Source organism: Xyrauchen texanus, chromosome 16 (genome assembly GCF_025860055.1).
Source record: "Xyrauchen texanus isolate HMW12.3.18 chromosome 16, RBS_HiC_50CHRs, whole genome shotgun sequence".
Classification (NCBI taxonomy): Eukaryota; Metazoa; Chordata; class Actinopteri; order Cypriniformes; family Catostomidae; genus Xyrauchen; species Xyrauchen texanus.
Genome location: NC_068291.1, coordinates 15,279,098 through 15,294,698, shown reverse-complemented (window position 1 = coordinate 15,294,698; position 15,601 = coordinate 15,279,098). Strand labels below are relative to the sequence as shown.

Sequence of the window (15,601 nt, the reverse complement as noted above, 5' to 3'; positions counted from 1 at the left end):
AAAATGTAAATTCTGTCATCATTTGCTCACCCTCATTTTGTTCCAAACATGTATGACTTTATTTTGATTAGGAACAATGCTCAAAAGGAGAAATTTTAAAGAATGTTGGATCTGCTTCTTATTGCAATGAATGTGATTGGGATTGCTGAGCTCCAAAAATGACCAAAACACCATAAAAGTTGTCCATACAACTCAAGCGGTATACTGCCAAGTGTTCTTTAGTCATATGATAGCTATGTGTGAGGAATAGTCTAGAGATGAATGCCCGATAATGATTATGCATGACATGACTTTTTACAAAATTTGAAATTCAGTGACAACTATACACAAATGTGTTAAATAGGTCTTTGAAACTATTTTCAACATAAAACAGCGTATTAAACATGGTATCGGAGTCTCTGGTTAAGCCAACCGCTGTTTGCAAATACACTGTTTAGCCAGCTACTACGAAACAGTGGAGCACACTTAAGATAATTAAGGTAACCTGTAGGAGGACATTTACATTTATGCATTTGGCAGATGCTTTTATGCAAAGCGACTTACAGTGCACTTATTACAGGGACAATCCCCCTGGAGCAAACTGGAGTTAAGTGCCTTGCTCAAGGACACAATGGTATTGACTGTGGGGTTCGAACCAGCAACCGTCTGACTACCTGATTAGCAGTTATGTGCTTTAGACCACTACACCACCACCAGGAAGAGCAGAGAGATGCATTTTGATGCGCTATATTATGATAATTACATCATCTGTAGTATTTGTAACAGATTAGGTCTTAACAGCCTGTAACAAGAAATGGGTGAGAAACTGGAACAACAAGATGCAATGCAGTAGCCAAAAAGATATGTCTGACATATACTGTATGTACATAGACATAACTGCCCCCCAACACACACACACTTTGAGTACTCGAGTAGACAAAATGATCATCCCTAGAACAGTCTGAAATCTCGTTCTCATATATTTGAATATCATCATCAGTAATGCCAAACACCATTGGTGCTCGCGTGTTTTGTAACCAAACTTAACATGGCAGTTTAAATATACGTAAGTGAGAATGAGATTGAAGAACTATGCAGAGGAGGATAAATTGATAGTTCACCCAAAAATGAAAATTCTCTCATCATTTACTCGCCCTCATGCCATCCCAGATGTGTCTGACTTTCTTTCTTCTCCTGAACACAAACATAGATTTTTTTAAGAATATCTCAGCTCTGAAGGTCCATACAATGCAAGTAAATGGTGGCCAGAACTTTGAAGGTTCAAAAAGCACATAAAGGCAGCATTATATTAATCAATATGAATCCAATGTTTAAATCCATGTCTTCAGAATGAAAGTGTGGGTGAGAAACCGATATAGTTTCTAATGAATATATCTAATGATATGTATAATATTTATAGTCCTTCTTTGCTATAAATTTCCACTTTAAATGTGCTGTCAGCTGTTTATTTTTAAATTGTTTTATGAAATGGTGTGCAGAAAAATGTCTTCTCCCTGAAAGAGATCACTGATATAAGTGTCGTAAGATATCTCTCCGGCCTCTGTGATGGCACTAGTGCATAAAGAGGAAACAAAAATGTTCCCACGGGCCGCAGACACATTCTTTGATCAGCCAACCAGAAGACTTTGATGTGTCTTTTGCACATTCTAAGAGAACTAGAGTAGTAGTACTATCCCTTTAAATGATGGTTATTATGCCATCAGATGACTTGAAAACATAACAAAAAATGTCTCCTTTGTAATTATAAAGAATAAAGTTGCATAAAGTTAGGTAAAAAAAGAACATCATACAGGTTTCCAACGACATGAGGGGTGAGTAAATGAAGACAGAATTGCAATTTTTGTCTAAACTATTCCTTAAATAACAAAACTGGTCATGTCGATGTTTTGATTGGTGATGTACATGAATGGGGTCTTGTAAGATCCTATAAAGTGTGTATTGTTTGTTTTGCGGATGCTGCCTTCTGAAAGGTGTAGCAGGTGAGTTTGTAGACAACTGCCAATTGTGGTGCTTGCATTTCAGACTTTACCAACACTGCATTTGAGCTTCTTTGAGTTACAGTTCTAAAGTCTCTTTCTATTCATTCTGTATTTACAGCACTGTGATGCATTGGCCTGTTATAAACTTTATACAGTCTTATTGTGGTTATTTGGAGCTGTGCTGTGTGCAGTCGTGTGTTTATAATTATTTATTTAATATTGAGGCCAGAGTATGAAGTAATTACAGGCCCGATGTTTAGAATGTATTTACTCTTTGATTAGTTTTCACTGGAACTCCACCTTTAACCTCATTATTGGCTGAATGGAAACAACAGCATTCCTCGCCTGCTTATAGTGTAGTGAAATGCTAGCTGGTCTTAATCGCTTAATGTTTGAAGAAACTGACTATTCTTCACATTCCACTGGGCTAAGTAATTCTACCAAGATTGAGGTTTGTGTGTGTGTGTGTGTGTGTGTGTGTGTGTGTGTGTGTGTGTGTGTGTGTGTGTGTGTGTGTGTAGGTCAGTGTTCCTTAGAGTGTTTATACGTGTGTTTCAATGATATGTGATGTTAAATTCCTTACATATGAATCCTCTTTGCCTAGAGCAGTTTTTGAAATCTATCTTTACTGCTAAAATCATTTTAAGCATATATAAAAACGTCTTCGCTCAACTGATATTTTAATATTTGTGCTCTAGACTGTAGCAGATCGTATTGTAGCACAAATTCAGCAAAAGGTTTAGTTGGTCTTGCTTTACCTGTCAAATAGGGGTGTGATGCAGTAGGGAGCTGGTGATACAATATGATATCGATATCTGGGTCACAATACAATAAAACTGCAGTAATTTAAGTTAAGTACTGTATTACATTGATGTATTCTACTGAATGTGATTCAGAATTTAGCTAAAGCCGTCTATTCTTTGCTTGTTCTGAGTTTTAATTTTGGCGATTCGAAAATCACTTCAGTATTGCGAGGTAAAATGTTCCTCCCAACTTTACTCGCACAAACAACCAAAAAATAGCTTAAGGACACTATTGATGATTGGCCAGATTCTTGGACTCAATTACATTGAACACTGATATGCCGATGCTTTGCTTTTAGTAAATATAAGATCCTGGAGACAAAAATTGAGTCGGCACTGAAGAAGACTCTGGAGTTGAGAGAAGAGAAGATTCAGAGTCTCGAGTCTCGCCTGGAGGAGAGCTGCAGCTTAAACCAGCAACTTCGCACTGAACTCACCACTGTAAGCACCCTCCTTCCTTATTTTGAAGCTTTTTCAAGCTACATGTATGACAATAAAAAGTATATATATGCAAGTCTGTGATAGGTTTCTTCTGATATCCAGTTATTGTGAGTTATTACATCCCTTTGCAAGTGTGCTAGTGAAATGCAGACAGTTTTGTGCTGAAACATGAGTGATTTATGAGTGATCTCTCTTTCTCTCCAGGTAAAGAAGAACCTAGAGGCCCTAAAGCAAAGGCAAGAGGAAGAGGCGGCGCACTCTGAGATCTCCCAGCAGACTTTGGGACATGTCAGACAGAGCACAGACAAAGAGAAGTGGGAGACGGAGCATAGGGAGGCCACAGCTGAGCTCCTCAAGATGAAAGACAGACTAATCGATGTTGAAAAGAATGTAAGAACGCAGATTTATACCAACCCAGCCTGGAATTTGACTCTCTTATTATTATTATTATACAATAGTATTATGTTAGATCTTCAGTATTGTGTCATACCTGTGTAAACGCTATCTACAGAATGCTGCCCTGCAGACTGAGAAGCATCTTCTGAAGGAGCAGCTGAAGCAGCTGGATTCTCAGAACGCACAGCTCAATGCTCAAACGCTTGCACTGCAGAAACAGGCAGTGTCCTTACAAGAGTACACCACCTCACTTCACAAAGAAACTGCTAAACTACAGGTACAATGCACAGGTCTACATTTTCTATAGAAGTAATTACACAGTATGCCGATTAATCGCAATTAATCGAATATATAAACATTTGCAGAGAAAGCCGCTCATAACAATAATTCAATATATAATGATGAAATAATTCTAAATAGTTTTTTAAATAATTACAAATACAATATTCAGTATATATTGTAAAAAATAATCCCGATTTTCATTATATTCATTATAAAATTCATTATATTATTTTAGCAGACGAGTAAACCATTGGTAAGACTGGCTTTAGAATCCAATAGATTGTTTATTTCCATATTACTGAACATAAGCCAATCATTGGCCAGCAAACCATTTTTTAATTGAATTTGTCAATCAGTCCAAGATTTATTATAGGGTCTTGTTTAAGGACGCTTCAATGGATGCTTTATTTGGACGTTAGGATTTTCTCTCCATCAAGCTGTGTTTGAATGCAAGAATGCGTCATCTTGTGCTGTCATCTTGAATGTGGTTTGTTCTCTGTACAAGGTGCGTGTTGCCTATACAGCTGGAGTTTTGCTTACTGCCCCCTGGAGAAAACAGGTGGTACTTTAAACTTAAATTGCTTTGATAGTATGAGTAATCCTTATTACAGTCCGGTGTCATGATTAATTATGCCTACTTACCAACCGTAGTCACAATTTTCAATGAATATCAAGGTTACCTTAATGATCTTGAACGATTTAGCGGTGACACCATCGGACCAGCTTAAACACGGGACAAATCGTGCCCCGTATTGATTCGATATAGGATGCAACATTTCATCTTTAAATATTAAATCAGACTTCTGATTTCCACCTGACAGATGAGAAAACAGGTGAAAAAGCTAATAAACTTACAATGAAGGAGGGAACTAAACCATATCTAGTAGAGATTTTGCAGAGGCTGATAGCCGATTAATCCAGCCAATAGTTTTGCCGTCCATGTCAAGTGTTCATTGAAAAACATCCAGTTGCACTTTTTGTCCTTAAAAGTGATACACCTGAGAAATATTGATATATTCTCCATTGTTTACATGAGATCTCGCCTGAAAGAATTACCCTTCGTCATCGTTCTTCAACAAACTATGGTATATTATCTTATATATTAGAGTCTCATGAACTAAACGAGCCTGTCTCCAAAGTCCATTTTTAAAAATGCGGCGTAGTTTAATTCATAATAGCCAAGCAGTGCAGTCAGATTTTGTGTTGTCTTTTTACTCTGTAAGCTTCCAGCGATTTTACATTTCTTCTTGAACCGTAACTTCTTTAGACTTGTGTCTTTGAGAACATTGTATTTCTGGGTTGTCTTGGCACTTTTATTATTGTTTTTTTAGATTATAAAAAGATGTTTCATCACAAAATATTTCCATTACTATAAACTTCAGCTTCCCTAACTTTAAAAAATATGCAATGCAATGTATAAAGACATGATCTGAGAGAAGTACAGATGCATCGCCGATGTCAGCGAGATATCTAGAATATTAAATATCTGGACCTGTCTGTGATTCCAAATCGCACAATTTGAAATGTGTTGACTGAATACAACTGCAGCGTTGACCTACAGCCAATGAGAGAGCAAGAAACGGGGCATGGGCATTCACTGGGAGTAGTCCTGATGTACCTGCAACAGAACATCAACTAGCATGGATGCGGCATCAAGAAAGTCTCACTGAGACCAAAGGCCACTGCCATCAGGGAATACCATTGCCATGAAGGGGTGTGCCTGGTCTGCGACGATGTTTAGGTAGGTGGCAATTAACGTACACATGAATGGCCGGACCCAGGGTTTCTTAGCAGAATATTTCCCAGAGCATCACATTGCCTCCACTGGCTTGTCATCTTTCCAAAGTGCATCCTAGTGCCATCACTTTCCCAGGTAAATGATGAACATGTACACAGCTGTCCATGTGATTTAAAAGGAAATGGGACTCATCGGCCCAGGCGACCTTCTTCCACTTCTCCAAGGTCCATTTCCAACGCTCGCGTTTCCATTGTTGCCACTTTCGCCGATGGACATGGGTCATCATGGGCACTCTGACTGGTCTGCGGCTACGCAGCCCCATATGCAGCAGGGTGCGATGCACTGTGTGTTGTGACACATTCCTCCCATAACCATCATTAAAATGTTCTGTGATATGTGCCACAGTAGACCTTCTGTCAGTTCGGACCATACGGGGTACTCTCACGCACGAATGAGCCTTGGTCGCCCAACACCTTGTCGCCGGTTTGTGGTTTGTCCCTCCTCAGACCACTGTCGGTAGGTACCTACCTTTGCAGACCGAGAGCACCCCACAAGCCTTGCCGTTTCAGAGATGCTCTGACCCAGTTGCCTGGCCATAATAATTTGGCCCTTGTCGAAGTCACTCAGGTCTTCACTCTGCCCATTTCTCCTGCATTCAACACATTGACTACGAGAACTAAGTGTTCGTTTACTATCTAATCTACCCAGACCTAGACATGTGGCCTTGTTAGGAGATGATCAACATTATTCACTTCACCTGTGAGTGGTCATAATGTTTTGGCTCATCAGTGTATGTGTTTATCACAGCTTTTGGGGTTTATATAATCGCACGGGGCCATGTAGAGAACTGCTTATCTGGAGATGAGGAACTGCCATCAAAATACACACAGAAACACCAAAATGAAAGCTCAATTTAAATGGATGCGTGAAAGGGGAAAAAAATATGAAAAGATTATTCTACTCTTTTTATATGGCTGTAAAAATAATGCAATGTTTTGTTCAAAATGTAAGTAAAGTAATTCTATTTTCATTTGAATTTAACGTTTTTATGGATTAATTTAATTAGATACCGTTTTAATAATAAAATGTAATTAAACTCTCAAATACGGAAATCAGAAAGTTAACGATCCAATAACCACAATGTACATCATGACATCTCGTGTGTTTTTAATAATACACCACTTGGGCGCATAAAATGTCCTGGAAACAAACATTCAAACATTGGAAAAATCCTCTTTTAGATGTCTTAAAGTTCAGTTTTTCACTGTTGCCTTTGTCTGCATGTGTTTAGGTGGAAAACTCAACACTAAGCTCCCAGAGTTCATCTCTCATGGCTCAGTATGGAGCTTTACAGGCCCAGCTGCAAACAATGGAATCAGAGGCCGAGTCTCTCCAGAAAAAGCGAGAGGAGGCGTGTACGGCCCGCGACCGTGTTGCACAGGACCACGATCGCCTGCTCAGTGTGCATGAAAGACAGGCTGTCGAATATGAGCAGCTCATCGCTCAGCACACAGCTCTGAAGAGCAGCCAGAGAGCTCTGGAGGAGGAGCACCGTGCACTGGAGAGCAAGTCAGTCTCTTTACAATCCTTCCCCTCTAACTGCTCCTGTGAAATTCATACCTCATGCATTCATTTACCATCCAACTCTATAACATAACAAAATGGCCACATGCAATATAAAATACTAGCATATTGTTATTAAGTATATATTGCAGTACATGCTGTGTACTGCCTAATAAAATAATACTATGTGCAGTATGTAGCAAGAAACCTTTTGTATAGTATATTGTTGATGAACACAACACACAATCAGCCATTTACTTCAGTAATTAAAAGAACAGAGTGGGTGACCTTTTTTGGCTTATTGACATACTATAGGTGGCAGCCAATGCATCTTTCTGTCTTCTCTTTGTCTGCGTGTTAAGAGTGTGTGTAACAATAGAGTAATGAGCTGTGTCTGGTCTGTGCGGAGACGCCACAATGACTCCACACCATTAAGACTGCTGACAGTGACAGAGGCACAAGGATGACCCTTTATAGCAAGTAGCAGTCAGGGTTTAGGGCTAGGGCTAAACTCTTCTCTATAAAAAGATTATTCTGTTTTAGTTCCAGTTATTCAATGTAGAGTTTTATCATGATTATACCCAAATGTTTAGTAATTAATAACATGTTCATTGGCATTAAGACCTGATTCTGTTTTCTTGTAGTACTGTATATATTGTTTGAATGTTGAATGGCACCTCTGGGAAAGGGAGTGGTTTTTAGAGGTGGGTCACAACCCCAAACATGAGAACACACACACACAACTCCACTTTAATACACACTAATGCTCACGCGTGCCTGTCACACTCATTTTTCCATGGTGCGATGTGGAAAGTTGTCTCTTTTGTTAAAGCAAGAAAAAACACGGCTTTGCCTCTTTTATTTCTCTCTCTCATGAATAATGCAGAAGTGTCTCTCAGGGCCTCAGCTGAGGGTGTCACCAGATGGTTGTCAGGGGCCCAATCAGCTGTAATGTTAACCGGCTTCAGCGTTCATGTCCAACACTCCATATGTCACACATACTCCATTTCCTAATTACTTTATTTATTGCAGTTTTTCTCAATCGCTTTGGCTCATTTTTTGAAACGGTCTTGACATTCTCTAAACTGTAAGTGCAATTGTCACAACTTTTTTATAGGACATCACAGCTCTATTGCATGTCTGCAAAATGTAGTAAATCACCCAAAACATTCATGCTTCAAAAAATGCTTTTTTTTTGTCATCGTGTGAGCCGTACTGGTCAAAATGGTTAGATGTTTTTTCACCATGGCAGGCAACCCTGGAAATGTTTGTTATATACAAATTTCTTTTTTGTTCTACATTTTTGTTGACTCTGACTGCTTACTATATAAGAATGTCAGTTTTGTCTTGGTTAATGCTATTGTGTATCACAATGAGCTTTTTAGATACCGATTTCAACAGTGGGTACAAGTTAACTGGGAAAAGTTAATACTGTACAGTAAAAATTGTAAAATGACCACCATCCTTTTACAACACAGAGCAAAACCTTTTTTGTCTGTTGTACCCCATATGAACTAAAAAACTTGAAGGTATCCGATAAGATTTGAAGCAATGCTAACCTTTCAATAAATGCAATGAATTGGCAACATCTTTACGTTATGACAAATCATTAAAAAAAAACTAAAAATAGGATTTGTTTTAGATGCATATTTTTTTAAATTATTAATTTATTTAAATATTGTTTTTTTTTATCAATGTTTATAGTAGAGGTCGATCAATAGTGGATTTTACCGATAACTAAGTTGGGCAGTACCTGCCGATAAACGATAAATCAGACAATAGTATTTAAAATTGATAATGATTGAAAAATAACGCTTGAAAAATAGCACTCAAAATAAAATAGTGCTGAACTTTATTAGAAAGATAAAAAAAGAGTGTGAATGGTTGCATGCTGTAAAATACACACAGTTGAAACAGTAGACTCTTATGAATTTTGTTATATTATTTAAAATATTTTATCAACTTTATAAATTTTTGATCAATTAAAGATATATAATTTAATTTCTATCACACCTCGTTAATTTTTTATTTAAAGGTAATTAATTTATTAATAATTTTGATCATTTAAATTATAATAATTCGTAATGAATTCAAACTAATATGTTATACATTAACATAATTCAAATGTATAATTAATGATGCTACATTAATTGTGTTGTACTATATTGTTAAATAGATATTTATTATTTATTATAATTTAAAAATACATCATATAATTTGGCGTTGGCATTCCTGTCACACTTATCTCATTAATTTATTTAAAAAAAAATGTTTTATATAAATTCATATAAAACATATTTATAATTAAAATTTACAATTTAATGATATTATATTTATTGTATTATATTATTAAAAATACATTATTTACCCAATTTATAACATTTTATAATTTAAAATTTATTTAATAATATAATTTGAAGTCATTTATTTGGCATTGGCCTGTCACACCTATCTAGTTAATTTATTATTTAAAAATAAATCAATTAGTTAATTATTATAATTTCAATTAAATAAATAATTGATAATTCATTGAAACTAATTTATCAATTAATGTGTTAATTAACAATTTAAATGTATTATTTAATTAATGATGTTTCATTTAATTGTATTGTTTTATATCGTTAAAGTATATATTATTTATTATCATGTGAAAATGCATCATATAATTTGCCATTGGCATTCCTGTTCCTCTCACACTTATTTAAATGAATTTGTTGATAAATTTACATTTTTATTTTAATTAATGTTACATATGATCATGATGATAATTTTTTTTTTCTAATTTATTACATTTTATAATTAAAAGATATATCTTTTATTTGGCATTGGTATTTCTATCACACCTATCTTGTTAAATTATTATGAAAAAAATTATTGATTTTAATTATTTAATTTAAATAAATGGTAAATTAAAACGAATTTGTTATTCATTCAAATAGTTTAATGTATAATTTAATTAATGATATTACATTCATTGTAGTGTTTTATATTGTTAAAGTATATCTTATATAAGTTTTTTTTTTTATTATAATTAAAAAATCATATAATTTGGCATTCTTACCTCACTTTTCACAAACCCGTTTGCAGTTCCATCACAAACCCCCTTGGTGAACCCCCGCTTTGAGAAACCCTGCTCTATGTTACTGTTAATCAATAATTGCTTGTTTGTTTCTACACATGGATTGTGTGAGTTGTGAATGAGTGTTGGGATGAAATAGCTGTTTTTTTCTGTGTGCAGGTATATGGTTCTCCTGAAGCAGAAGGAGGCTATGGAGGCAGTCGAGGCATCCCTGCACAGAGAGAGGGAGAGACTGGGAGAAGAAATTCACAAAAACACTCTTATCCAGGGGGAAAACAGCAGTTTAAAGGAAAAGATAGAAAGGTTAGAGACCTTTTTTTTTTTAGCAGCAAAACACCCTAACTAATAAGTTTTCAGTTGAAACCATTGAACAGGCTGAGGATAAGTTTTCATGGTGAATATGTACTGCACTCTGCTGGCTGTAGTAGAAAATAGAGACAGCATTACAGCTTTGGTTTTCATAGATGCTCAACATATCAGTGGCCATATTAATACTTGCTAATGATAGTCTTCAGTACTCTTTTAAAAGTACTTTAAAGTTAACCATCTTTTCTGCTGTATGTCATAATGTTTCGGGCCTGAAATATGCATGCAAAACCTTTTAGATGAAATAGATCAGCCATCATTTCAGTTATTGGCAACAAACTACTATTATTATTATAACAATAAAACTAATTAAGATGACAATGTTGATGCTTCTCTACTTGCTTTTATAAGAATTGTGTTGACAGAATACATATTTTATACTTCTATAAATGTTAATATTGTACACTCTATAATACACTCCGGTTAGAAACAGGCCAAAATAAGGAAGTAAAGTATCATAAAGACTGACCATAACTTTGACTCTATTTCTATACCTGCAGACTGTCGCAGACGCACACACATTTGAGGCAGGAGTACGACAGCCTGCAGCTGCAGACTAAAGAACTGAAGACATCTCTGAACGACTCTCAGCTGGAACTGAACCGTTGGCAGGCACGATATGACCAGCTGAAAGAGCAGCATCAGGGCCTGGACATCTCCATGACCAAACTAGACAACCACTGCGAGGTGAGTGAGACTGAAAAGAATGGAAATAAAGTCTGTTTAACCCTAATGCCTTGTTCATTAATGAATCACATTACTGTTGTTCCCGGTCAAAAGTGACCGGAAACATTAAGAGTGTACTTTTTTTTAATTGCTATGAAATTGCTTTTAGTTATGTAAAAGGACTAGAGCTGTGCATTTTGAGTGGGTTTTGGGGTGTTTAGATCTTATAATTTTAAACTATAGAAGCATTTATTTAATCTTGTGGATGTTCCATGTTTGTTCACAGCTCATACTGAATGTAAAGGGCCAGGTTATGTAATTTGACACATTCAAATTTTTAAAACAGCTGTTAAATAAAAAGCTGTAAGGGGGAAAAAAAATAGAGTAAAACATTTTATTTTTGAAGAAACTGAAAAAAAAGAAAGAAGTTGAAGGACAAGATGCATCATGATGCATCGAGAATCGTTTTATAATCAAATCGTTACCCTTTGAATCGTAATCGAATGGTGAGGCCAGTGAAGATTCACACCTCTACTAAACATTACTTGAATTAAACAAGTAATAACCTTATTTATCCCTGGTCGTAGCAAGATGAATGTGTGTGCGTGTGTGCGTGTGCGCGTGCGTGTGCGTGCGTGCGTGCGTGTGCGTGTGTGTGCAGGTGTGTGTGCGTGCGCGTGCGTGTGCGTGTGTGTTCAACATGTGTGCAGCAGTAGTGTAGCGGTTAGTGCGCTGCTCTACGAACCTGGTGACCGGAGTTCGATTCCCACTCATGGCCAACACCAGTGACGATTATCTGAACCGGTCCCGGGCATCCTCTAGGTCGACTCAGCCCTAATATGAGTACCTGGTGCGGTGTGTAAAATATCGCCACTGGGGAGACAAAGGCAGTCGGGCGTGGTGCTGGCCACCCACCCTCTCGTGTACCGTTTCGGCCTTCATAGGTGCTCGCTAACAGCACTTGCCCCTACAGTCTGTTAAGGCTAAATGGGGGATCTTTGTCTTTGTTCAACATTGTAGATGTGATATGATCTAACCAATTAATTTTGGTGTGTGTTTGTGTGTGTGTGCGTGTGCGCGTGCGCAGGTTTAAGTGGTTTACGAGGACTTTTATTTTAGGTTACAAACTGGTATTTACAAGGGTATAATGCTTTAAATGTGGGTTATGAGGACATTTCTAGTGTCCCCATAATTCAAATCACTTAAAAACATACTAAGTTATGATTTACTGAAAATATTTTTGTGAGGTTTAGGGGATATTATCTATAATTCATACAGTATAAAAATCATCATGTCTATGGAGAGTCCTCATAATGATAGCTGCACCAACATGTATGTGAGTGAGTGAGTGAGTGAGTGAGTTTGTGTGGGTGTGTGTGGGTGTGTGGGTGTGTGTGTGTGTGTGTGTGTGTGTGTGTGTGTGTGTGGGGTAGTCTAATCAGTGTTTGGTAGTCTCACCCACACTGTGTGTGTGTTCTGCATTGTGGCTGTTTTTTAGATTTTCTATAATTAATTATGCAAAATAAAATGATTTTATGTGTTTCCCTTTCATTTACTGTGGCAGTCACATTTGACTTTTAGTTCTGTCACTTAGAATGATCAAATCAACTACAGTTTTTTTTTTTGTGTGTATTCAGATATGAACTGGATGGAAAGTCACCAAGTCTCGTACCATTAGATAAAGGAAGAAACAAAATCGGTTTCGCTCAAAAATGACCAAACAGTGCATAAGGGTTAAAGAATTTTTAACATGCAGCCTCTGCAGAGACGGTTCAAAACGATATGGTCTCGAACAAGAAAAGATATTGTTTCCATTCTAAATAGCTTCATTATTCCATCATCATGTTTTTCCCCATTTAACATAAACAACAAACTAAACATTCAGTTTCTTTTTGTTTTAATAGATTTATTAATAACACACAAATCCAAGTCTTTAGCGCTGTGATTCGGTCAGGAGCCATAATAGATTTTTAGTTACCCGCTGTAAGTGATCTCTATTTTTCTCACTATTTTTAGCTGCTAACCCGTCTAAAAGGAAACTTGGAGGAAGAAAACCACCATCTTCTCAGTCAGATCCAGATGCTCAGCCAGCAAAACCAGACACTGCTGGAGAGAACCATGGAGAGCAAAGAACTCTACCATGAAGAACAGAAACAGTACATGTGAGCAGCAAGCAAGAGCGAAAAAGATCATATTTTAATTATGAAACTTGCTGATCCCACCTCCTCATTGCTACTGATTCCTCTTGCAGTGATAAGCTGAATTCATTGAGACGACATAAGGAGAAATTAGAGGAGAAGATCATGGACCAATACAAGTTTTATGACCCGACTCCTAAAAAGTGAGCTCATCTGTAACATAAAAGACACTAATAAGACACTGTAAATAAGAGTTCTTTACTTTACTCTGTGGGCTGTTCAACAACCTTAATGTTTTGATATTTGCTTTTCAATTTTCGTTCATCATTCAGGAGCCGGCAGTGGGTCGGAGCTAAAGCAATAGCAAAACTAATCAAGCCTAAGAAAGAAAATTCTCGGGAGCGAGTGGATGGTCCACGTGAGAGGATCCGGAGTGCCCCTGACATCCCCCTTCCAGAAATCCCTACAGCCATAGACTGTCCTGAGAGTGCCCCAACTCTTCCTCCACCACCACTCCCCCCTAGACAGACACGCCTAAATCTGGACTCCATGAACAATGAGGAGAACCACATACAGTCTCCCACACTCTCACCTGCCCAAAACGGACGAGGTGAGTTCTGCTGTCACAGGGCTAGTTCACATCAATTTAGTTCAATAATAGTTTTACATGAACCATACGAAAAAAACGGACTCACTTAAATGAATTGGAATTCCCAGTTCGAAATAATAAGTGACTTATTGTAACCGGTTCTTTTATTTTAAGTTATCTATTCCCCAACTCTGTTAAAAAAGAAAAATCCTTGTCAATCAAGCGAGAAACCCACTGCACCCTTGTCCTCTCGCTCCGTCTTCCCCAAGGCAGTGTTGAGCAATGTTCCCAGGGTTTCATGACAAATTGGGCTAATTTGAAAACACAACCGTGGGTTAAAATGATAGCATCACAGGTTGTAGTTTTTGGGATACTTTAAAATTGGACTGTGCTCACAAAAAGGTTTGATGGTAGACACCAGATAATGAAAATAGTACATCTTAGTCATGTATAATGATTCTGGTATTGATTATCTGCAACTGCACCTGAATGTCGTCTCCTTAATCAGCGTGCTGTCAGCTGTGCACCAGAATCAATACAGCCACATTTTTACACAAATATTACATTTGAGCGCACGATACATTGTTTCCCACAATTGTAATGGCTGTGTAAATACATTTATTTAATATATCATATGAAGTGATTCACAAAAAAATCTAAAATTGGCAAAACATTTAAATCAAAGGAGTTAAAGAATTAAAAGCACCCAAGAAATAAAAGTGTCAGTAATAAAAGAAGTTGAAAATAAAAAGAATAAAGAGGTCTACATATTGAAACGAGCTTAGTTCAAATCATTCATATACTACAGTGTTGTCACAGGACCTCACTATGTTGCATATTTAATTTCAAGTTATCATCTTGAAAATATGGGTAGTTCGCATTTCGTATCCAATTTGGTATCTTTGACAGTCCAATCAAACAAACGGGTTAAGACAGGGTTCCCACAGGTCCTTAAGACATCTTAAAATGTCTTAAATTCAGTTTTCCAAATTGTGAGGTCATAGAAAGTCTTAAATATCTTAAATGATAAAACAAAGTCTTAATTGTTATTAAAGAGGTCTTAAATTTGGGGGCGGAAAGACAGGAATCGTGATATGAACTTGATATGTGATTGTCAAACTTCAAAAGAATTCGATTTAATTAAATCTGTAGGGCGCATGCTCTGCGCCCTACAGAGGGAAAACACGGCATCTAAAATGTAATTAAATTTGGACTCTTGTAGCCTCAGTCTGGCCCTCCCCATCACAGGAAACTAATACTAAGAACATTTAATATAGGATACCAATTTTAAAAAACTATTGGCAGATTATAATTTCAACACATTATTGAATCGTCACAATCCAATATCGGTTGACCTCTAATTTATATCTATTTATATAATGGTATATAAACCAATTCTAATGTGATATATGTGGAAAACACGTCTTGAGTACTGCCTTCTTTTTGTCTTCTGCGTTCCATTAAGAAAAACATCAGTGTCCACATCTAGAGCTCTTTAGACTCGCTTATATAAAAGGAAGACCACTATCTCACAAAGATGTTTTAGTTTTGATAAACTTGC

The 15,601-nt window shown here is 36.7% G+C and overlaps 1 protein-coding gene across 1 annotated transcript in view; it reads left to right on the top strand.

Annotated features, from left to right (window-relative positions):
* Positions 1-15,601, top strand: part of LOC127657008 (protein Daple) — an 86,967-nt gene that overhangs the window by 50,884 nt on the left and 20,482 nt on the right. The window contains exons 17-25 of the mRNA XM_052145622.1: positions 3,082-3,223; positions 3,428-3,613; positions 3,735-3,896; positions 6,931-7,208; positions 10,441-10,584; positions 11,148-11,334; positions 13,330-13,475; positions 13,565-13,654; positions 13,784-14,061. Coding sequence (XP_052001582.1) covers positions 3,082-3,223; positions 3,428-3,613; positions 3,735-3,896; positions 6,931-7,208; positions 10,441-10,584; positions 11,148-11,334; positions 13,330-13,475; positions 13,565-13,654; positions 13,784-14,061 — 1,613 coding nt within the window. The remainder of the gene's footprint in view (positions 1-3,081; positions 3,224-3,427; positions 3,614-3,734; positions 3,897-6,930; positions 7,209-10,440; positions 10,585-11,147; positions 11,335-13,329; positions 13,476-13,564; positions 13,655-13,783; positions 14,062-15,601) is intronic.